Below are 25,346 nucleotides of genomic sequence, written 5' to 3'. Positions count from 1 at the left end.
GCTACCATCATGCAGGTCAGGACGTTCATTCAAGGGGTTTCTCATTTGGTACCCCCCTTTAGGGCACCCTTGGAGGCCTGGGACCTGAATCTGGTACTGAGTGTGCTGCAGGAGGCCCCGTTTGAGCCGTTACAGGAGGTTTCATTGGCATATCTCTCCAGGAAGGTGGTATTCCTGGTAGCCATAACTTCCATTAGGCGGGTCTCGGAGTTGGGGGCATTGTCTTGTAGGGCTCCATTTTTGACTTTTTTTAAGGATAAAGGTAGTCCTTAGACCGCCACCGCCTTTTTTGCCGAAGGTCGTGTCCTCTTTCCATATTAATGAGGACATTGTTCTGCCTTCGTTTTGTCCGACACCAGTTCACAGAGTGGAGAGAGCGCTCCACACGTTGGACCTGGTAAGAGCTCTCAGGAGGTGTGTGTCAAGGACAGCACCTTTCCGCCAGACAGACTCGCTGTTTGTGAACCCTGAAGTGCGCAGGAAGGGGCTCGCAGCTTCACGGTCAACCATAGCCAGATGGATTCGCCTAACTATTCAGGAGGCTTACCGTCTTAGAGGCACGCCGGTTCTTACAGGAATAGGGGAGCACTCTACTCGGGCAGTGGGCGCCTCTTGGGCTCTTCGGCACCAGGCTTCGGCAGAGCAGGTATGCAAGGCAGCAACCTGGTCCAGCCTGCACACTTTTTGTAAGCACTACAATGTGCATACTCAGGCTTTGTCTGATGCGAGCCTGGGTAGGAAAATTCTCCAGGCAGCAGTGGCACACCTTTAGACAGGAGGGCATGCGGCTTGGAGCGGTGAGTTGTCTTCCCACCCAGGGACTGCTTTAGGACGTCCCACAGTCTCTGTGTCCCCCAATGAGACGAAGGAGAAACATGGATTTTTGTGAGTACTCACCGTAAAATCCTTTTCTCCGAGACGCTCATTGAGGGACACAGCACCCACCCTAATAGCCAGGTGGCTTTCGTTTATTTAATTAATATAATTCCTTGTTTAAGGTAGGGTGGTCCTTTTTCAGACATATGTTTGGCATAAGGTTAAAATTATGTTTATGTCCTCCTACTGCTTTTTGCACTAAACTGGTTTCCGCCCGGTACCGGGGCGAGGGTGTATGTGGCGGAGGAGGAGCTAACTTGTTTTTTGTATACCTAGTGTCAGCCTCCAGACGGCAGTAGCATACACCCACAGTGTCTGTGCCCCCCAATGAGACGAAGGAGAAAAGATCATTTTTGTGTAAAAAAATATTTTTTTATTTTACGGCTGTACATTGTAAACGTCTGTGAAGCCTTTAGGGGTTCAAAGTTCTCACCACACATCTAGATAAGTTCCTTGGGGGGTCTAGTTTCCAAAATGGGGTCACTTGTAGGGGGTTTCCACTGTTTAGGTGCATCAGGGGCTTTCCAAACGTGACATGGCGCCCTATCTCAATTCCAGCCAAAAAAGTCAAATAGCGCTCCTTCCCTTCTGAGCTCTGCCCTGCGCCGAAACAGTGGTTCCCCCCACATATCAGGTATCAGCATACTCAGGACAAATTGCACAATAACTTTTGCAGTCCAATTTCTCCTGTTACCCTTGGTAAAATAAAAAAAAATGGACCTGAAGTCATTTTTTTTGTGAAAAAAGTTGATGTTCATTTTTTTTTTTAAACATTCAAAAAATTCCAGTGAAGTACCTGAAGAGTTAATAAACTTCTTTAATCTGGTTTTGAGCACCTTGAGGGGTGCAGTATTTAGTACAGACGGCAGTAGCATACACCCACAGTCTCTGTGTCCCCCATTGAGCGTCTCGGAGAAAAGGATTTTACGGTGAGTACTCACAAAAATCCATGTTTCACCCCCAATTTTTATTTTCCCAAGGGTAACAGAACCACAAAGTTATTGTGCAATTTGTCCTGAGTACGCTGATATCCCACATGTGGGGATAAACCACTATTTGGGCGCATGGCAGAGCTCGGAAGGGAAGCAGCGCCATTTGACGTTTTTGGCTGGAATTAAGATCGGACGCCATGTCGCGTTTGGAAAGCCCCTGATGTGCCAAAACAGTGGAAACCCCCCAATTCTAACTCCAACCCTAACCCCAACACACCCCTAACCCTAATCTCAGCCCTAACCCTAGTCCTATGCCTAGCCCTAACCCTAATGGGAAAATGGAAATAAATATATATTTTTTAATTTTATTATTTTTCCCTAACTAAGGGGGTGATAAAGGGGGGTTTGATTTACTATTTATGATGGGTTTTTATGTTTGGCAGCTGTTGCACGCTAAAAGATGCTTTTTATTGTAAAAATAGTTTTTGCATCACCACATTTTCGGCGCTATAATTTTTCTGTATATTGACCCACCGAGTCATGTGAGGTCTTATTTTTTGTGGGACGAATTGACGTTTTTATTGGTACCATTTTCGGGCATGTGACTTTTTTGATCGCTTTTTATTCCGATTTTTGGGATGCAGAATGAACAAAAAATAGAATTTCATGAAATTCTTTTGGGGGGTGTGTTTACACCGTTCCGTGTGTAGTAAAATTGATAAAGCAGTTTTATTCTTTGGGTCAGTACGATTACAGCGATATCTAATTTATGTCTTTTTTTATGTTTTGGCGCTTTTATGCAATGAAAACAATTTTATATAAAAATAATTATTTTTGCATCGCTTTATTCTGCGAGCTATAACTTTTTTATTTTTTTGCTGACGATACAGTGTGGTAGCTCGTTTTTTGTGGGACAAGATGACGTTTTCAGCGGTACCATGGTTATTTATATCCATCTTTTTGATCGCGTGTTATTGCACTTTTTTTTCGGCTGTATGATGATAAAGCATAATTTCTTGCTTTGTTTTTTATTTTTATTTTTTAAGGGGTTCGCTAAAGGGGTTAACTAGTGGGACCATTTTATAGGGCGGGTCGTTATGGACGCTGCGATACTAAATATGTGTACTTTTTTTTTTTTTTTATTTCCAAAAAATGAATTTATTAGGGATTATTTTTTTTTATATTTTTTTATAAATTATTTTTACACTTTTTTTTTTAACTTTATTACTTTGTCCCGGGGGGGGGGGGGGGGGGGGGGCATCACTGTCTAGTGTCAGATCGCTGATCTGACACTTCACACAGTGCTGTGTCAGATCAGTGATCTGACAAGAGCTGCTGCAGGCTTCCCTGCAGGCCCCCGCAGCCATCTTGGATCTGAGGGCCTGTAGGGAAGGAGGCCTCCAGAGCAACGCAGCACCATTTACAAATGGTTGGCAACCCAGCCTATTGGGCTACTTGCTATAGTTTTGATAAACTCACTGTTTTATCAATGGTAGATTATCACTCCACTGTTTATCTCCATATAAATTAACTCTCTATAACCCCTTCCATACCACGGACAATTTTTTGTCTATGCACAGTGCAGACAAAGATGCCAGTCAATGGAGTGATGCATTATATAGAGCTCAGCATTCAGAGAACTGGCAGATCTGTAAGAGATAAAACAGTGATTTTATCAAAACTACAAGAACAATACAATAGTAAAAATCTGGTGACAGAATTTCTTTAAAATTGGAATACCTCCTTAAAGGGATATTCATGTTGGAAGATGTTCTCACCTATCCATTGGCACTACCACCGATCTTTATACTGGGGCATTAGTAAAATGTAGCGCATTCATGTAGTGCTGTGGGATGCCGGAATCAGCAAGGCAACAGCAAAAAAATGGAGCAGCGATCGAGCATGCACACTGCCACTCCACTTTATTAGGGACAAAGGTGCCCTGTTCTTCAGATCGGTCGGGTCTGAAATATTGGAACTCCACTCATCTAGAAGTTATCTAAACTGTGAATAGGTGACAACTTTTTCAGTATACCCTTTAAGGATAAGTAAACAGCAAACATACAAAATGGGAAGTGCCGAAAATCGAACATGATTATCAGAATGATACATTCTGTAGTTGTTAAAGTACTGTAGATCTATGTAGGGGAATAATTATTCCCACTGTCTCTATTTTGTAAATGTGTGTCTGAACAGTTAAAACAGCTAGTGAAGTGCGTCCTGATGTAATCTGTAGCAATACATGTCACTGTCACTTTAAGCCTTAAACAGCCTTTGGTCACATGCTCTTAGTTGGGCTTCGCCCTGTGGATCGCAGTTACGAGCTATGTAACATAAAGCCTCTTCTGTACAGATCACAGTCTACCTCCCTGTTCAGACACAAACACTTCAAGGTATTGTGTGACAGGTTTAAGGAAAATCCGATATCTACGTGGGCAGCAATAAAGAACGGTAAGTAGCTAATTAGCAGAAGACTATACTCTATGAATATTTTCATTTTTTCCTTCTATATAAATAAAGCTGAATCATTAATGAAACATTATGTAAAATGTTTGTTCTTCGTCATTTTCCATATCTTTGCATTACGTTATGTTCTCCTTCCCTAAAACTGGCTGATTTGGTAAAGCAAACGATCCAGAAAGACGAGACTTGTGCTGCTGTTTAGCTCTAGTGGATGAGTTACTACAACTGTAATAAAATGTGATTTGTGACCACTATTAGGCCAGCTTCTAGATATGAAAAGAAATCTTCATGGACACCAGGACAAGTAGCAATATAAAGAGATTTACAATATTTTATTTATTGATTTACTCATTTATATAGCGGCTTTAATTCCACAGCGCTTTACAGACAGTATTGGCACTGTCCCCAATGGGGCTCACAATCTAAACCAGTATTATTACTTTCCCACATAAAATGTCAAGTGCCTAAGACAAAGAACATATGGGAAATACTGTATATCCTGTACACTATTTTTTATTTTGCCAATTCTGACGCATTTTAGGAAGTAAAGCTCGCAAAGTGCGCTAAAGACATGCTTGGTTTATTTGTGAAATACATCCAATTATTTCCTTGATTTGAAATTGATGAAAAAATATTATGGTATGACTAAGCAAACTTAAAGGGGTTGTCCAGCCTTACGGTATAAGTCTGTGGTCAGTCTATGTGACTGCAGACTTGTGAATCCTCACAGTGCGCGCACTGCACGCTGTGATGATTCTCCAGTGTCGGGAACACCAAGTATGTGATTTGCGTACATGTGGTCACATGCCGACAAGATGGACGCGGCCTCGTTGAATACAAGTGTACTGAGCGAGGCCAGACATGTCTAGTTGGAATGTAGCTGGTAGTATTCAAATCACATACTTACGGTTGCATGGCCTCCCACTCCCAGCACTGGAGAATCTCAGCATCGGAGACTGACTGCTGACTTGTAGCCCAAAACTAGACAACACCTATAAAGTCTTATTCCATTATTTTTCAGGGAATTTTATCAAATATATTGCAGCCATAACATTAAATCTACTGGCAGGTTAAAGGGAACTTATCATATAATTTTGCGTTACTAACAGCCCACAATGCTGCAGTGGTCATGAGTCTGTAAATCTAAGCGCACCAGTATATAAATAAAAAAAAATGTAAAATTTACTTATCTTCTGTGTACCGTCCCTGGTTTTCGTCACGTGGGTGGCGCTGATTATGGGTTCAGTTATGCTCCCCCAGCCTGTGGTCACGTACACCATGGGCTGAACAAGACTAATTCAGCACCACCTAAAGCTGGCTTCTCCCTGTTTCACTTAGGTGATTTGCATGTACAGTGGAGAAAATAAGTATTTGATACTCTGTTGATTTTGCAAGTTTTCCCATCTACAAAGAATGGAGAGATCTGTAATGTTTATCGTAGGTACACTTCAACTGTGAGAGACGGAATCTAAAAATATAAACCAGAAAATCGTATTGTATGATTTTTACTTAATTAACCCCTTTCTGACATGAGACGTACTATCCCATCCATGGGACCCGGGCCCCTATGCCCATGGACGGGATAGTACATCTACCGCGATCAGCGGCGCCCACGTGGTGAGCGCCGCTGATCGCGGCCGGGTGTCAGCTGATTATCACAGCTGACACCCGGCACAATGTGTCAGGGGCGGTCACGGACCCCCGACACATTAACCCCTTGCACACCGCGATCAAACACGATCGCGGTGTACCGGGGGTTAAAGGGAAGCATCGGCAGGGAGGAGGCTCCCTCCGTGCTTCCCTGAGCCCCCCACGGCAGCGCAATGTGCAGCGCTGCTGCGGGGGACTCCTTTCCTGCAGGCCCCCGAATCCAAGATGGCGACGGGGGCCTTCGGGGGCCTGCAGGAAGCTGGCTTCCTCTGTGCCTGCAAAGCGCAGGCAAGAGGAAGTCTTCTTCAATGCCTGTGACAGATTGCTGATCTGTCAGTGATCTGTGATGTGACAGATCAGCGATCTGTCACAGGACAGTGATGTCCCACCTGGGACTATTTAATAAAGTAAAAAAAAAAAAAGTGTTAAAATAATTTAAAAAAAAAATCGCCAAATAAATTCGAAAAAAAAAAAATATTCCCCGAAATAAATCCATTTTTTGGAAATAAAAAAACAAACAAACAATAAAAGAACACATATTAGGTATCGCCGCGTCCGTAACGACCCGCCCTATAAAACTATCCCATTAGTTAACCCCTTTAGCGAACCCCTTAAAAAATAAAAATAAAAAACGAAGCAAAAAATAATGATTTATCATACCTCCAAACAAAAAGTGTAATAACGCGCGATCAAAAAGACGCATATAAATATCCATGGTACCGCTGAAAACGTCATCTTGTCCCGCAAAAAACGAGCTGCCACACAGCATTATCAGCGAAAAATTAAAATAGTTATAGCTCGCAGAATAAAGCGATGCAAAAATAATTATTTTTTATATAAAATAGTTTTCATTGCATAAAACCGACAAAACATAAAAAAACGACCTAAATGAGGTATCACTGTAACCGTACTGACCCGAAGAATAAAACCGCTTTATCAATTTTACCGCACGCGGAACGGTGTAAACGCACTCCCCCAAAAGAAATTCATGAAACGCTTGTTTTTGTTCATTCTGCGTCCCAAAAATCGGAATAAAAAGCGATCAAAAAATGTCACGTGCCCGAAAATGGTACTAATAAAAACGTCAACTCGTCCCGCAAAAAATAAGACCTCACATGACTCGGTGGGTCAAAATACGGAAAAATTATAGCTCTCAATATGTGGTGATGCAAAAACTATTTTTACAATAAAAAGCGTCTTTTAGCGTGCGACAGCTGCCAAACATAAAAACCGCCATAAATAGTAAATCAAACCCCCCGTTATCACCCCCTTAGTTAGGGAAAAATAATAAAATAAAAAAAATGTATTTATTTCCATTTTTCCATTAGGGTTAGGGCTAGGGTTAGGGCTGAGATTAGGGTTAGGGGTGTGTTGGGGTTCGGGTTGGAGTTAGAATTTGGGGTTTCCACTGTTTGGGCAAATGCAACATTGCGTCTGATCTCAATTCCAGCCAATTCTGAGTTGAAAAAGTCAAATGGTGCTCCTTCCCTTCCAAGCTCTGCCATGCGCCCAAACAGTGTTTTACCCCCACATGTAGGGTATCAGCCTACTCAGGACAAATTGCAAAACAATTTTTGGGGTCCATTTTCTCCTGTTACCCTTAGGAAAATAAAAAATTGGGGGCAAAAATATCATTTTTGTGGAAAAAAATGATTTTTTTATTTTCACGTCCGAGCGTTATAAACTTCTGTGAAGCACTTGGGGGTTCAAAGTGCTCACCACACATCTAGATAAGTTCCGTGGGGGGTCTAGTGTCCAAAATGGGGTCACATTTGGGGAGTATCAATAGTTTAGGTACATCAGGGGCTCTCCAAACGCACATGACACCCGCAGACCATTCCATCAAAGTCTGCATTCCAAAACGTCACTGCTTCCCTTCCGAGCCCCGACGTGTGTCCATACAGTAGTTTTCTCCCACATATGGGGTGTCAGCATACTCATGACAAATTGGACAACAACTTTTGGGGTCCAATTTCTCCTGTTAGCCTTGGGAAAATGAAAAAATTGGGGACTAATTGATCATGTTTGTGGAAAAAATACGATTTTTTTATTTTCATGCCCGGGCATTATAAACTTCTGTGAAGCCCTTGGGGGTTCAAAGTGCTCACCACACATCTAGATAGGTTCCTTAGGGGTTCTCGTTTCCAAAATGGGGTCATTTGTGGGTGTTTCCACTGTTTAGGTTCATTAGGGGCTATCCAAAGGCAACATGACACCCGCAGACCATTCCATCAAAGTCTGCATACCAAAACGTCACTGCTTCCCTTCCGAGCCCCGACGTGTGTCCATACAGTAGTTTTCTCCCACATCTGGTGTGTCAGCATACTCATGACAAATTGGACAACAACTTTTGCGGTCCAATTTCTCCTGTTACCCTTGGGAAAATAAAAAAAATGGTGACTAAAATATCATGTTTGTGGAAAAAATACGAATTTTTTATTTTCACGCCCGGGCGTTATAAACTTCTGTGAAGCACTGGGGGGTTCAAAGTGCTCACCACACATCTAGATAAGTTCCTTGGGGGGTCTAGTTTACAAAATGGTGTCATTTGTGGGGGGTTTCCTCTGTTTAGGTACATGAGGGGTTTTCCAGTCGCGACATGTCCGATCTCAATTCCAGCCAAAAACGTCAAATGGCGCTGCTTCCCTTCCGAGCTCTGCCATGCGCCCAAATAGTGGTTTACCCCCACATGTGGGGTATCAGCGTACTCAGGACAAATTGCACAATAACTTTTAGGGTCCTGTTACCCTTGGGAAAATAAAAATTGGGGTGAAAAGATCATTTTTGTGGAAAAAATATGATTTTTTAATTGTACCGCTGTACGTTATAAACTTCTGTAAAGCCCTTGTGGGTTCAAAGTTCTCACCACATATCTAGATAAGTTCCTTGGGGGGTCTAGATTCCAAAATGGGGTCACTTGTAGGGGTTTCCACTGTTTAGGTACATCAGGGACTCTCCAAACGTGACATGGTGTCCGATCTGAATTCCAGCCAATTTTGCATTGAAAAAGTCAAACGGCGCTCCTTCCATTCTGAGCTCTGCCATGCGCCGAAACAGTCGTTCCCCCCACAAGTCAGGTATCAGCGTACTCAGGACAAATTGCACAATAACTTTTGCAGCCCAATTTCTCCTGTTACCCTTGGTAAAATAAAAAAAATTGAACCTGAAGTATTTTTTTTGTGAAAAAAGTTAGATGTTCATTTTTTTTTTAAAATATTCTAAAAAATTCCTGTGACGCACCTAAAGGGTTAATAAACTTCTTGAATGTGGTTTTGAGCACCTTAATGGGTGCAGTTTTTAGAATGGTGTCACTTTTGGGTATTTTCTATCATATAGACCCCTCAAAGTGGCTTCAAATGTGATGTGGTCCTAAAAATAAAATGGTGTTGTAAAAATGAGAAATCGCTGGTCAACTTTTAACCCTTATAACTTCCTAACAAAAAAAAATTTTGGTTCCAAAATTGTGCTGATGTAAAGTAAACATGTGGGAAATGTTAGTTATCAAGTTTTTTGTGTGCCGTATCTCTGTGATTTAAGGGCATAAAAATTCAAAGTTGGAAAATTGTGAAATTTTCAAAATTTTTGCCAAATTTCCGTTTTTTTCACAAATAAATGCAAGTTATTTGAATTAAATTTTACCACTAACATGAAGTACAATATGTCACGAGAAAACAATGTCAGAATCACCGGGATCCATGGAAGCGTTCCAGAGTTATGACCTCATAAAGGTACAGTGGTCAGAATTGTAAAAATTGGCCCGGTCATGAACGTGCAAACCACCCTTGGGGGTGAAGGGGTTAAATTGCATTTTATTGCATGAAATAAGTATTTGATCACCTACCAACCAGCAAGAATTCTGTCTCACAGACCTGTTAGTTTTTCTTTAAGAAGTCTCCGTCTCTGCACTCATTACCTGTATTAATTGCACCTGTGTGTACTCGAATAGTAGACTCCTTCAATCACACTCCAACCTCTCCACCACTGTCAAGACCAAAGAGCTGTCTAGGGACACTAAGGACAAAAATTGTAGACCTGTACAGTGTCTGCAAATTGAGATTTTGGTTTTGGTTTTTATCTTAAGTCATGTGGCAAGGGTCATTAGAGGGTCAATATTGACTTTTAGGATTCTTACTTCCTATTGGTGGCACTAGAGTTCTATTTCTCTTTTTCTCTGAAGAGACATTTTGCATATTTCCCAGAGGAGTATCACAAGGCTTAACCATCTCCTCACCTTGGCATGTCCGTCTTGACATGTCACTCTCTGCAAGGACAAACTTTACCCTTTGGATTCCATTTTCTAATAATTCCGCCAACAGTTATTCTCACCAAACTGCTTGTCCTGTAGCTGTCAGTGCTAAGCGTGAGATCTGGTTTAGCTGGTAAGAGGCGTTTGACTGGGATTGTGACATGTCAAGTCTGACATGCCAAGGAGCACAGCATGTGAGCGGCCCCATAGAATAACATTGGTCCGAATGTGACCCAATGTTGTGTCAGATTGCACTCGGATCGAATATACAGTCGGGCACCAAGCCTTAGAGAGATTGCTTAGTGTGAACTTTGCCTCTAGGTAAATACCTTTGCGGAGACCTGAAAAGATGTAGTAAAGAAACAGATAAAGAGGGAAAGGGCCCAATGACTTTTATGTCAAGATGTTACATCATATTTCTTATGACAATCTTTATGGACATTGTACTATATTACATTCCGTTAATTAGGAATGTGGCCCACTTAGGGCCTTAAGTGTTTGATGTATCTTATGCAATTTAATAAATAAATAAAATTAAAAAACTGGAAAGGGCAATAAAAACAGTGAATCAAAACTGAAATCTAGTTAATTCCTATTACTTGTAACTGTGCATTGTAATTTGCATTTACTTTAATTTAATTTGCAATCTGCACTGTTATTTATTTTTTGCAAATTTTTTTTATAATATCATTCATAAATTTAATATAGATGTAGAAAAAAATTGAGAAAGGTATTCAAGGAGTGATACCTTTATTGGCTAATCAGAGAAATTATATTCGCAAGCTTTCAATGCTCAGAAGGCCCCTTCATCAGGCCAATGAAGGGGCCTTCTGAGCCTTGAAAGCTTGCGAATATAGTTTCTATGGTTAGCCAATAAAGGTATCACTCCTTGAATACTTTTCTCATTTCTTTTTGGGACATAAGTATTTACATCTATTTTTCTGGCTAACACGGTACCACAATATTATTTTGTATTGTACAATCGTATAAATTTAGGATAGAAATTTACAGAAGTTTTCATCCCAGAATGATTACATTTTAGAGCTTGTTCACATGTTGCTTTTTTGCCACTTTTTTTCCATGTATAGCCTTAGATATGTAAGACTGGAAAACGCCAATAACACATTCCAAGTCGATTATTATTCAATGGCAGCCAGTCCCAGTGTTTTGTCATTGAGCGATGTGCTCTTTGGAATCAGTTTATTTATAAAGAGCTTGTTATATTTTACAAATCATTATCTCTGAGGTTGAAGCTGTATGATCGCTGTGTAGGTGTCTTATCCACCTGTTACTTGTTACTAAGCAACTAACCCGTAGAACCGGTTTTTACTTACTTAGGTTATTACATGTGCAAGGCTTATGTAATACATTGAAATATTATATTGTCTTGTCAATGAATATACAACTCCCAGTAGCAAATATGTTGTGGTGCAGTGACCGCTCTGTCCGCTAGGGGGCGCTGTGTGGTTGTCCCAGGACAGCCGTATAAACATTTCCATTGCCCTGATAGGTGTAGGATACTGAAAGATCATAATGTTCAGCAGAGGTACTGCTGACTAGTACGTTCTGTTGCAATGTGTCAGGGAAGCCTGTGTGTGGTTGTGTGCAATAGGACCTTGGGTGAGGTCATAGCCATGTGATCACCTGTGGGTGTGGTTATAGACCATATAAGGTACTGAGGTCTGGTCACATGAGGGTGAATGCAGGGACCCGATTGGTCCAGAGAGGAAGGTCCTGCTGACATAGGGCTTCCTGCCTGACAGCACGTGTAGACGCTGTGACTAATGGCGATGTGTGCCTGACCGTTCCCAGGGAGAGGGAAGGAACGCTTGCAGTGTAAAGCAGCATGCAAGGTAACCCGGAGACGGGACTGCTACTGAGAGACTGTATAGCCTGCTGGCTAGATGAAGCACAGCCTGTGTGACTAGGAAGGATATAGGGGAGCAGAGCTCCAGTGTGAAGATACCCTGCTGTCTGCTAGAAGACTGTTGCATATTACTGCTGGAGGTTTATGAAGGATGAATAAACTTCATGGACTATGATTTGTTGGAAAATCCTGTGCCGGATGTGACTTATTCGCTGCCAAGCGAGTGTCCCCCAACCTTGAATGACAGCGCTACCTCACAATGTGTATAGTTCACCAGATGGATGGTCAGGATAACAGAATAACAGATATGCATCTCTGCACATGTTCAGACAAAATGGGATTCAGTGTAATATTTTTTTTTCTGCTTTTCTTTTTTATCTTATTTTTTATGATAGTATTTTGTGATTTAAAACGCTTTCCTGCCAACTCTCCTCTTGTCGCTGTTTTAGGAAATAGTTGAATTCACCATAAAATAATGATGCTGAAGTTTCTTTTCTAAAGGCCCCGTCACACACAGCGATCTCACTAGCGAGATTGCTGATTTTGTGACACATCTGCGATCTCGCCAGCAAGATCGTTGCGCTGTTTGTGTGACGGGGATCAGCGACCGGCCCCCCTGCTGGGTATCGCTGATCGTTCTCACGTTCTCAATCGGCCTGGGCCGTTTTTTGATCGCTGGCCAGCACGCATCGCTGCGACGCTGGTTTCTAATGTAAACATCGGGTATCCAGCAGCCGCGGCTGCTGGATACCCGATGTTTACCTTGGAAATCGGCGTACACGCTGGTTTCCAAGGTAAATAGTGGATATCCAGGAGCCTCGCGGCTCCGGGATACCCGATATTTACATTAGAAACCAGCTTGCTCGCTGGTCCTGATTGCTGGAGGGGCTGTCTAACGATGTCCCAGCGATCCCATCCATGTCGGATCGTTGGTAGGATCGCTTTGACATCGTTATGTGTAACAGGGGCTTTAGAAGACTACATTTTGCTTTTCCTCTGGTATTCTTTCTGGAAATTTAGGCTGAAATTGACAACTGCAAGCATATAATCAATAGTAATACAATTTTAATACACATTATTATCAGCAATTTGCAGCCACAGCAGCAGAGTAGGGGAGCTGCTGTTTCCCTCCAGTTCTGCCTTGATCCCTGTCAGACAGACGGGGCACTGCCAGACCCCCAGATGGGAGAGGTCTGATGCCCCGGACTAAATAAGAACCCGGACTAAAGAGGACTTCCACACAGGCTCTCTGGACTTTAGAGGGGCCTCCGCTGAAGGGTTCTCAGGTGCCCAGATACTAGCAGATTGGGCAACTGGGATTCTCGGCTGCTGCAGCCGTAGCGGGTGCGACTGCAGCTCATTTCAGGGAAAGAACAGGAAATCCAGTGTTTGGGATTGTCGTTGATGTCCATCCTTCATTACCTGTTTTCAATAAAAGTTATGCTTTCCCTGTTGGAGCACAGCTACATCTCTGTACTTTTAATCACTTGGACTGCTGTGACAAAAGGAGAGAAGGTAACTTCATTTGGAGGAAAAGCCATCTCATATCACATGTACAAGGGGCCATGGTGTATACAGACAGTGTTTGTGGGTGAGCTCGGTCAAGACTGCCACCCCAGTGCCCCTTGTCTTACAGGTACACAATGTGCATATGGCACATTCATACTGATCCTTATGGATAAAAAACTTTCTCGGACTTACTGTGCGCTACTGGACAAAGTTCAACACTGCATGTGAAATTTAACTGTTTAATTCCCAACGTGTTTCGAAGTATAAAACTTCTTCAGGGGATGACATGAAGTGAACGGATACAACCATCTCCAGTTATATACATACATTATTTGAAATTTGGCGCCAAGCGCACATGTGATGGTGGGACAGATGTCACAGTTCACAAGATCAAAGTTGCATGAAATATATTAACGAATCTGAACTAATTACAATCATTAAATGTTTAAAATTATATTACAGGGAAAGCAAAGTTATATTACAGAAAAAAGAAAAAAGAGGGAGAAAAGAAAAAACGGAAAAGATGATAGCGAACCCGTGACATCAAAAAAAGAGAGATGAAAGGACTCAAGGTCCAAAGTCAGAACCACTATACTAGAGGGAGATCCGTATTGAGGAAGAGGACAATTAACATATGCGATCATGAAAACGTTTGGGTTGTTTGATAAAAATATTAAAAATGTTTATTAAAAGTAATAAAAAAGTTGAATAAAAAGGTTGAATAAAAATATTAATAAAATTGAATAAAAAATAAAATTTGAAAATGTATATATTTGTGTGTGTCTTATAGTAAAAATGTAAGTATATCTCCATGAAGGTTTCGGGAAAATCCAATAGTACCAGGTAGAAAGCTCATACCTACGATGGAATCAAACGTGTGGAAGCAGGATCGATTCCCGAGTAAAGAAGAAAAGATAAAGAAGAATTATTATTATTGGAGAGGGAAAAAAATCTTTGGGAAAGAAAAAAATAAAAAATGAAAAAAATATATATGCTCAGTATTAACATCATTTTTAGGAAAAGGATCAATAAGGAAATAAAACCATAATCGACATAAAAATTTGCATATTGGTATATAATACTATAAAAGCGCTTGAATATGAAGTAAAAGAAATGTAAAAAACAAACCATCAGAGAATATACTAAAAAATTATTAGGAGGGAAATATGTTAGTAAGAGGTCAAATTATAAAAAGACTTCCGTGATTTCGTTGAGTCCATTTGGTTTAAGTGTATTCAACCTATAGATCCAGAAGACCTCTTTGCGATTCAATTGTCCTATTCTGTCCGGATGATTATTGGGAATATACTCAATAGGACTAATTTTAAATCCATTATGATTCTTATCGTGTTTTATAGCAAAGTGTCTAGAGAGACCATGCTGTAAAAAACCTATTTTGATATTATGTCTATGGGAATTAACCCTCAAATGCAATGGTTGCTTGGTCCTCCCTACATATTGTTTATTACACTCACATTCAATTACATATATAACAAAATCTGTAGTACAATTAAAGAAATTTCTGATTGGAAAACATTCATTGGTGAAGGTTGATTTAAAAGTTCTTGTTTTATGCGTAATGATTTTACAACATAGGCAATTTCTTCTGCCACATTTATATATACCTTTTAAGGGACTATGCGGGGAAGAAAAATGATCGGCTCATAGACGGCTGGGAGCAACCAAATTTTTAATTGTAGGTGCTCTTCTGAAAGTAATACCAGGACTCTTAGGAAGAATTTTACATAAAACAGGATCGTTTAACAAAATGTGCCAATTATGTGTTAAAATCTGTCTAATTTTAATATTCTCAGCACAATATTGTGTGACAAAGTTAGTTGAGAATTTTGTGTTATTATTTTCAGTCATCTTAGATCCATTAACCAATGAATTTTGAGATAAATTCTTGCACTTTTTATAAGCATTTTTGACCAGATCCACAGGATATTTTTTAGTTAAAAATCTGTTCCTTAGGATTTCTGCCTGATTTTCAAAATCCTCCGGATTGGAACAATTTTTTCTTATTCTTCTGAACTGATTATCGGGTATATTCCTTAGCCATTTACCAAAGAGCCCACTGTTAAAGGGTATATAGCTATTAATATACCCGATAATCAGTTATCAATATAACAATATGTAGGGAGGACCACGCAACCAATGCATTTGAGGGTTAATTCCCATAGACATAATATCAAAATAGGTTTTTTACAGCATGGTCTCTCTAGACACTTTGCTATAAAACACGATAAGAATCATAATGGATTTAAAATTAGTCCTATTGAGTATATTCCCAATAATCATCCGGACAGAATAGGATAATTGAATCGCAAAGAGGTCTTCTGGATCTATAGGTTGAATACACTTAAACCAAATGGACTCAACGAAATCACGGAAGTCTTTTTATAATTTGACCTCTTACTAACATATTTCCCTCCTAATAATTTTTTAGTATATTCTCTGATGGTTTGTTTTTTACATTTCTTTTACTTCATATTCAAGCGCTTTTATAGTATTATATACCAATATGCAAATTTTTCTGTTGATTATGGTTTTATTTCCTTATTGATCCTTTTCCTAAAAATGATGTTAATACTGAGCATATATATTTTTTTCATTTTTTATTTTTTTCTTTCCCAAAGATTTTTTTCCCTCTCCAATAATAATTCTTCTTTTTCTTTTCTTCTTTACTCGGGAATCGATCCTGCTTCCACACGTTTCTCTCTTGATGATTCCATCGTAGGTATGAGCTTTCTACCTGGTACTATTGGATTTTCCCGAAACCTTCATAGAGAGATACTTACATTTTTACTATAAGACACACACAAATATATACATTTTTAAATTTTATTTTTTATTCAATTTTATTAATATTTTTATTCAACCTTTTTATTTAACCTTTTTTTATTACTTTTAATAAACATTTTTAATATTTTTATCAAACAACCCAAACGTTTTCATGATCGCATATGTTAATTATCCTCTTCCTCAATACGGATCTCCCTCTAGTATAGTGGTTCTGACTTTGGACCTTGAGTCCTTTCATCTCTCTTTTTTTTTTATGTCACGGGTTCGCTATCATCTTTTCTGTTTTTTCTTTTCTCCCTCTTTTTTCTTTTTTCTTTTTTTTTTTTCTGTAATATAACTTTGCTTTCCCTGTAATATAATTTTAAACATTTAATGATTGTAATTAGTTCAGATTCGTTAATATATTTCATGCAACTTTGATCTTGTGAACTTTGACATCTGTCCCACCATCACATGTGCGCTTGGCGCCAAATTTCAAATAATGTATGTATATAACTGGAGATGGTTGTATCCGTTCACTTCATGTCAACCCCTGAAGAAGAAGTTTTATACTTCGAAACGCGTTGGGAAGTAAACAGTTAAACTTCACATGCAGTGTTGAACTTTGTCCAGTAGCGCACAGTAAGTCCGAGAAAGTTTTTTATCCATAAGGATTCATATTGGTGGTCACAGAGTGGACCTTTGGATGTGCAGCAGACTGACATTTGGTTCCTATGCCTTTATTTCTCTTAAATCAGGTGAGTGGATTTCTTACATTTATTTGATTCACCACCCAGATAAGACCCTATTGCGCCCTCTTTTTTCCTTAGCTTTTACAACATTCATACTGATGTTATACTTGTAACATGCTAAGTTTGCAAAATGTCAAATTAAAGAGGTTTTTCACGATTTTGATATTGAGATAGGTTACCAATGTAGGGAAGGTGGATTGACGGGTGGACCTGTTTGCAGTGGAGAGGCAGAGGTGTATTGTATTGTGGGTGGACTGTTAGAGTGAAAGATGGGAAACAGCTGGAGATAAAGAGAAAGAGTGTAGTATTGTAGTTTGACCATTAGAGGGCAGTGGAGAGTGTAGGAATGAGACTGAATAACTGCCACTGGTTGAAGAAACTTGTCAAGTCATGGTGGGCAGGGTTACAAGAACGGGACGGATAAAAGGCTGAGGGAAGGTTCTGGAAAAGTCAGTCAGTGAGGGGAGCGCAAGAGATAGGAGGCTCTGCTGAGGAGAGATGATGGAGAAGAGGCTCCGTAAGGGACTGACAGTTGAAACGGTCACGGGGGGTGGCCCAAATGACAGAAGCCACAGACGGAGACGGCCTGGGGGTACCAAACGGATAACGTACTCAGATTGGTGAAGCGCTGTGGTAGATAGGCCTCGGGCAGCCACGGCAAAAAGAACCACGGGGGACGCAATGACTAAAGGAAAAGAGAGTGAAGGTACCCGGGCCTGTGTTCGAAGAAGTGTGAAGCTGCTGTGGTGTATTGCTGTGGTCGTCAGGAGGACGCCCAATAAAAGCGGACCCGTTGAACACAAATTCTGTCTCCGTCTCGTGTCTGTCTGCAGCAAGAAGCGGGTCACCCCCCCCTGTCGATTACCCTACCGACACCAATATCAGATTGGTGGGTGACCCCACACCAAACACCCACGCACATTAGCTGTTTGAAGTGCCAGTGGGGATGCCAGATGTTAGACACTCACTGATCTGATATTGATGACCTATCCCAAGGATATTCGTACCAAACTAGTGAAAATCCCCTTTATACTACACTCCTCAACATTGAAATTGTAACACCAGGAAGGCAAAGTCGTGGAATTATCGAAATCACAGGGTCGATATGCATGTTAATGATATGTAAATGATGAAAAAAAATAAAAAACATCAATTTATTAAATATCTAGTATGAGCATCGCGTGCAGACTTTCATGTACCTATATGTCTAGGCATACTAACAATAAGGTTATTAATGGTTGTCTGAAGAATGAAGGTCTACCTTTTTCAGCAATGAGTCCTGATTTTGTCTTGAATGCAATGAGCCGGAGATTTGTCTGGAGATAAGCAACACCATAAGTGAACCTCAGACTGGTCCTACTCTTGGCATTATATATGGGGTTGCATCATGTTTAGTATTCTTCAAAGTTCTATTGGAAACCCAAAACAATAAGCTACATTTATGCACATTTTCATGTTTGACTATATGTTACTAGCATTTTAGATCAAAATTAATGCTACTAAAATACTAATGAAGGATGACTTTAATAAGATCTATTATACAGGGTGGTCCAAAAGTAGGTGGGCAGAAAATAACATTTATTTTGATTTATATATAAAATTGTATTTACTAACACAAGCATAACATTGACAATTTATTCTGAACAATAATGCAAAAGCCCTTAAATTTTATCAATGCAGGTGCTCAAACTGTTTTCCATCACAATTTGCACAGCTTTGAAGTCTGCCTCTTATGCTTCGACAAACATTTTTGCACAAGTCTCTTTGGGTATTAATTTCTTGAAATGCATCTCATGTAATTTTTCAAATCACTGACACTTTTTGGCTTTCTACTATAAACTTTGTCCTTGAGTACTCCCCAAAAGAAAAAATCCATTGGGGTCAATTCTGGTGAACGTGCCAGCCAATCAAGTGGGCCTCTTCGGCCAATCCATTTATTAGGATCAAGATACTCGCTGACTACTCTTGAATAATGTGGAGGGGCCCCATCTTGTTGGAAATAAAGGTCGTTTGAATTAGGCTCTTGCTGTAACTGGGGAACAACTTGATTCATTAGAATTTCGAGATACTTATCTCCTGTGACTGTTCCAAAAAAAAAAGGTCCAAAAACACCAAAACTTGAAATCCCACCCCAAACATTGACACCAGGCTCATTTAGTTGTTGCTCTAATGTTAAATGCATGTTCTCATTATACCAGGAAATACAATTATATCTGTTAATATGGCCAGATAATTTGAAAGAAGCTTCATCGCTCCACATAATGTTATCTAAAATTATTGGATTTTCTTCAATTTCGTTAAGCATAATCTCACTAAATTGCAGCCGCCTGTCGAGATCATCCTCCAATAAACCATGAATTAGACGTGAACGATAAGCTTTCCACCCAATAGATTTCAGGATTCGCATGATGGAAGCTTATGACATTCCAAATTCTAAAGAGACTCTTCTGGTGGACTTTTTTGGACTCTGTACAAATGTTTCAGCAACAAGTTGTTTATTATTTTCTGTACAAGCTGTTTTGGGTCAACCAGTTTTTGGAGCATTAAGGATTGAGCCAGTTGCCTCGAATTTGTCATGAATGCGGTAAATGGTTTGTCTCTTTGGGGCTTGAGTACTATATTTTTCAACCCAATTTGCTCTAACTGTTTCAGCATTTTGAGATTTCCAAAACTCTTTTAAAATCCATTTTCTTTGACCTGTATTTAAATTATTTACCATTATGGGTTATCTGAATTATCTGAAAAGAAAACAGATTTGGGGGAGATGAAATCTGTGAAAACTGGATCTGTAAAACTGACTCAGTTGCCCTTAGCAACCAATCAGATTCCACCTTTCATTTTTCAAAGAGTCTGTGAAGAATGAAAAGTGGAATCTGATTGGTTGCTAAGGGCAACTGAGTCAGTTTCACTTTACACCATGTTTGAGAAATTTCCCCCTTCATAACCCTGTTACACATACTGTCCACCTACTTTTAGACCACCCTGTATATGTAATTTGTATTTTAGAAATGTGTTTTTTTTTATTGCCACAGATATCCAATGTCAAGAGAAGACCAAGAGGCACAAGAGGATGAACTATTAGCCCTTACCAGTATATACCCTGAAGATGAATTTAAGAGGGTTGACGCTGCTCCTGAAGGGGAAATTCAAATATGTCTAGAGATACCTGCAGATTTTTTTGTATATATAAAAAGTGAGTAAGAAATTTGAAATGGCGCATCTTGAAAGTCTGCAATTAGAACAATGAAAGCGCTGTAGTGAATTAATTCGGCAGCACTAAGTTGTAAACTCTTTGTTCAGAACAAGCTCGCTAATGGATTCTCAGTCAAGCCCCCCCCGCTCCAATACACATTTCATATCTATCAGTCAAATGATTGGTCGTTAGCTAGCTTCTCCCAAACACAGGAATGCTTGGCTGAGCGCCCCTTTGTTCTCCTGACAGGGCAGCTGCAAGACACCAACAAAAGGCATGGGATCCGCCATTGGAAATCCAATGTGCTGAATTCTTTTCTCCCCTGACACCTTCTGTTTGGGGAACTACTGAAGGCCCCATATGCATTAAATTGTTAGCTGATATTGGTAGGTTTGGCTGACTTTAGTTTAACGTGTACGGAGGCCTCTGTTTTGCAGCTAGCAATAGCCCATGCAACACTGAGGTTATAAAAGGCAAACTGTGCAAAGTTTTTAATGGTTAGAAAAATAGTTGTAAGCCAAAAATACAAACAAATATTAAAATACCCGAAGGTGTCCATATCTTCTTAGCTCCCAACTTTCCAAATACCTTCAATGATCTGCAACAGATCTACCAAAATACCACTTGTACCACTTATACAACGCACAATGCCATTTACATCACTCACAATGCCACTTACATCACTCATAATGCCACCTTTGATGGTCACTATGCTTGATATGACTGTACAATACCTTACCAGCCACTAGGTTCCTCATCTTACACAAGAGACAAGAAAAAAGCAGCAAAAAAAAAACCGCAGCAAAATCTTCCTTTTGTAAGCTGCTTCTTTACTGCCAAGAGCAGGTTTTGCCTGCAGAAAGCAAACACAGCAAAAATGAAACGTGTGAACATAGCCTAAAGGAGGAAGTTTTGTAACCTAAATTAGTATTCTTCTTTGTTCTGTATAAGCCATATACATTACATTTAGAAAAATGAATAATATATTCTGTCATACTGTATATTCTATAATTTAAATGCTAAAATAATTTTGTTCTTATTTTTTCTCCAGGCAATAGTGCAACAAACTCTCTTGCGGACAGCTTTGAAAACATTGTGTCCTTCCTGCCACCCATTGTGCTGAACTTTGAACTTCCCCCAGATTACCCATCCACCGCGCCTCCGAACTTTACACTAAGCTGCAAGTGGCTTTCACCAAGACAGGTTACTTTTCATTTATTTTACTATCTGGCTATTTATATTATTGGGTGGTCTCTTAGGCCTCTTGTAAGCAGAGTTTCTATAGAAGAATACATCCATAGTTCACTTTTAAAAAAAGTATTTGGATCGATGAAAAAAAATAGTCCTAAATAACAACACAGATATGGCATGTGGATTTATTTGTGTTGGAATATGTTTGGTGCAACAACTCCATTCCTGTCTATGAGTGTTTAGTTGCTAGATTTGTATGCTGTTTATAAAGTTAGAACAAAAAAACTCCCAAAGGCTCACGCAGGGAGAGCATGTAACTGTATTTCCTGTTTTTTCTGTGTCTGTGTATGAGAGAAACAGCCTGCTGTAGATGCTGCACAGATAGAGACACACAAATGATTTACTCCTGATCTATTAAGCATATTGTTCCTGAATAAAAAAGCTCTGCTGTCACACACTTGGAGAGTATCCTGAATAATCCGCTGCCAACAGGTTATGGGTCCAGAGTGACACAGAACATCAGAGTAACACAGCAACAGAAGCCCAATGCAAAGCAGCACAGAGCAACAGAGAAGATGTCCACTAGCAGCAATCCTGTCAAGTTCTCAGTGCCAAGCCTCACTAACCAGAACTACCATTCCTGGAAATTCAAGGTGAAGATGCTGCTCATAAGAGAAGGTACGTGGAAATATACTCAGGAACATGTGCCTCATCCATTACCAGATGACTGGCTAGAGAAGGATCAGAAAGCACAAAGCACGATCTCCCTCAGTGTACATGACAATTAGATTGTGCATATATGCAAGTGTACAACTGCAAAGGAGATGTGGGATGAATTACAGAAAGTGCCTAAAAGATCAAATCCTTTATCTCATGCGAAAGCTGTATCAGTCTAAGCTAAGTGATGGACAGAATATGCAGGACCATATAAGAAATACCCTAAAGATTCTGGAGCATCTTAGGAGCATTAGAGAAGAAATTAAAGATTTTCATGTTGCTGCACTTCTATTACGTGGTCCTCCAGAATGTTATGACACACTTGTGATTGCACTACATGCACGGCCAGATGATGAGCTGAAACTAGAGTATGTTAAAGGAAAACTTGTGGATGAATTCAAGAGAAAAACGCAGCATGTATGCAGCAGTAATTAATCCAAAGCAGAAACAGCATTAAAGACACAGGATTTCCATAAATATAAGAGCAATCTAAGAGAAACTCATGAATGTTTTGTCTGCAAAAAGCCCGGCCACCTTAAAGCAGACTGCAGAATTTGGAAAGCAAGAATGAGTCAGCTTAAAAGCAGAACAGTCATAAAGGGTTAAAACAGCTGTAACGGAAGATTCTGCATGTGTTGAAGCTGCATTTAATGCCAGGACAGGCCCATCTGCAAAGCATATATGGTGTATAAATTGTGGTGCAGGCAGCCATATGACAAATAACAAGGATTTCTTCACTGACCTTAATGAAAGCAAGTCAGAAAAGGTCATCTTAGCTAATGGTCACTATATGATTTCAGAAGGAGTAGGAGACTGCTACCTCCACTGTCCAGTTTCCTCAGCACAAAGCAGAAAAATCCCAATAAAGGATGTTCTCTATGTTCCCAGCCTTGAAAGCAATCTTCTGTCAGTAAAGAAGCTCACACCAAAGGGAATGTAGTTACTTTAAAAAATAATAGCTGCATCATCTCAAAAAAGGTTCACACTCTTGCAGAAGGAAAAATCCAAGATGAACATTATCAGCTAAAATGCAAAGAGTGTACAGTAGAGTTGAGCGACTTTTGCTTTTTTAGGGTCGCGTTTCGTTTCGTGAAACCCGACTTTTCCAAAAGTCGGGTCGAGCAAGATCGTCCGATTATAGGGAAAAGTCGGGGTCGTCCCGAAACACGAAACCCAATGTAAGTCAATGGGGAATAAAAGTCGGCAGTGAGAGGAGGACAGGAAACACACCTACAGTGCCCATTTGAATGCCAAAAGCATCAATTCTTGTTACTTAAGCTTGTCAACCTTAATTAACTTCATAATACAAGTTACGCACTGAAAAATGGGGGTTATTTGGCTAAATTTGTGGGGGGGGAGGGCTGGCTGCAGGTTTTCATGTGCCCTGGGCGAAAGAGCGCCCCTTTAACACATACCACAACTCATCATGCTCCGATACGGCAGAGAAATAGCGGTATAGTACAATGAAAAATACCTCACTTTTTACATCTCATGACGAGGCCCATCTATTTCTCCATACAAAATCATTGGTCCCATATAATGTTTGAAACAGTATATGATGAGCTCCACATAATGCTACAGTATATGTTGGTCCCCATGGATGAAGCTCCACTGTCTTATGGGCCCAAATAATGCTCCAAACATAATGGGCCCCATTTCTAATGCTCTAGTGTATAATGGGCCCTGTAAATGCTGCTCCAGTGTCTGATGTCCACCTTTGGAATGTTCCAGTGTATGGTGGGCCCCATCTATCATTCTCCAGAGTATAGTGCTCCCCAAAAATTGCTGTCCCAACATAGAAAACAATCAAATAAGTCTCCTCGCTAGGGAATCCCTGTACTTGTCTGGACAGGTGCTGTAGCTTGCTTAACAGCTCGCCAGCCGTTCTCATGCCCAGTATGGATTGCACGTGATTGCACAAAGGTTAGAAAGGGTACCGTATCCCTGGATAACATGTATGGATAGCGTACACATTCAAAATATATGTCTATACAGCATGAGGCAGGCTCAGACGGTGTTAGGCCCAGTATGGATTGCACGTCATTGCACAAAGGTTAGAAAGGGTACCGTATCCCCGGATAACATGTATGGATAGCGTACACATTCAAAATATATGTCTATACAGCATGAGGCAGGCTCAGACGGTGTTAGGCCCAGTATGGATTGCACGTCATTGCACAAAGGTTAGAAGGGGTACCGTATCCCCGGATAACATGTATGGATAGCGTACACATTCAAAATATATGTCTATACAGCATGAGGCAGGCTCAGACGGTGTTAGGCCCAGTATGGATTGCACGTCATTGCACAAAGGTTAGAAAGGGTACTGTATCCCTGGATAACATGTATGGATAGCGTACACATTCAAAATATATGTCTATACAGCATGAGGCAGGCTCAGACGGTGTTAGGCCCAGTATGGATTGCACGTCATTGCACAAAGGTTAGAAGGGGTACCGTATCCCCGGATAACATGTATGGATAGCGTACACATTCAAAATATATGTCTATACAGCATGAGGCAGGCTCAGACGGTGTTAGGCCCAGTATGGATTGCACGTCATTGCACAAAGGTTAGAAGGGGTACCGTATCCCCGGATAACATGTATGGATAGCGTACACATTCAAAATATATGTCTATACAGCATGAGGCAGGCTCAGACGGTGTTAGGCCCAGTATGGATTGCACGTCATTGCACAAAGGTTAGAAGGGGTACCGTATCCCCGGATAACATGTATGGATAGCGTACACATTCAAAATATATGTCTATACAGCATGAGGCAGGCTCAGACGGTGTTAGGCCCAGTATGGATTGCACGTCATTGCACAAAGGTTAGAAAGGGTACCGTATCCCCGGATAACATGTATGGATAGCGTACACATTCAAAATATATGTCTATACAGCATGAGGCAGGCTCAGACGGTGTTAGGCCCAGTATAGATTGCACGTCATTGCACAAAGGTTAGAAAGGGTACCGTATCCCTGGATAACATGTATGGATAGCGTACACATTCAAAATATATGTCTATACAGCATGAGGCAGGCTCAGACGGTGTTAGGCCCAGTATGGATTGCACGTCATTGCACAAAGGTTAGAAGGGGTACCGTATCCCCGGATAACATGTATGGATAGCGTACACATTCAAAATATATGTCTATACAGC

General features: G+C 40.4%; 1 protein-coding gene across 5 annotated transcripts in view; it reads left to right on the top strand.

Annotated features, from left to right (window-relative positions):
• LOC141046529 (E3 ubiquitin-protein ligase RNF14-like) overlaps positions 1-25,346 on the top strand; it is a 175,849-nt gene that overhangs the window by 81,820 nt on the left and 68,683 nt on the right. For all 5 annotated transcript variants that reach the window (XM_073543530.1, XM_073541362.1, XM_073544268.1 and 2 more), the window contains 2 exons: positions 20,112-20,272; positions 21,324-21,475. In XM_073543530.1, the coding sequence (XP_073399631.1) occupies positions 20,112-20,272; positions 21,324-21,475 (313 nt within the window). The remainder of the gene's footprint in view (positions 1-20,111; positions 20,273-21,323; positions 21,476-25,346) is intronic.

The sequence above is a fragment of the Dendrobates tinctorius genome, unplaced genomic scaffold (assembly GCF_039654945.1).
Source record: "Dendrobates tinctorius isolate UK_male_01 unplaced genomic scaffold, ASM3965494v1 ptg000001l, whole genome shotgun sequence".
NCBI classification, from domain to species: Eukaryota; Metazoa; Chordata; class Amphibia; order Anura; family Dendrobatidae; genus Dendrobates; species Dendrobates tinctorius.
The sequence above is the reverse complement of the archived record's forward strand: the minus strand, read 5'-3'. Positions and strand labels throughout refer to the sequence as shown.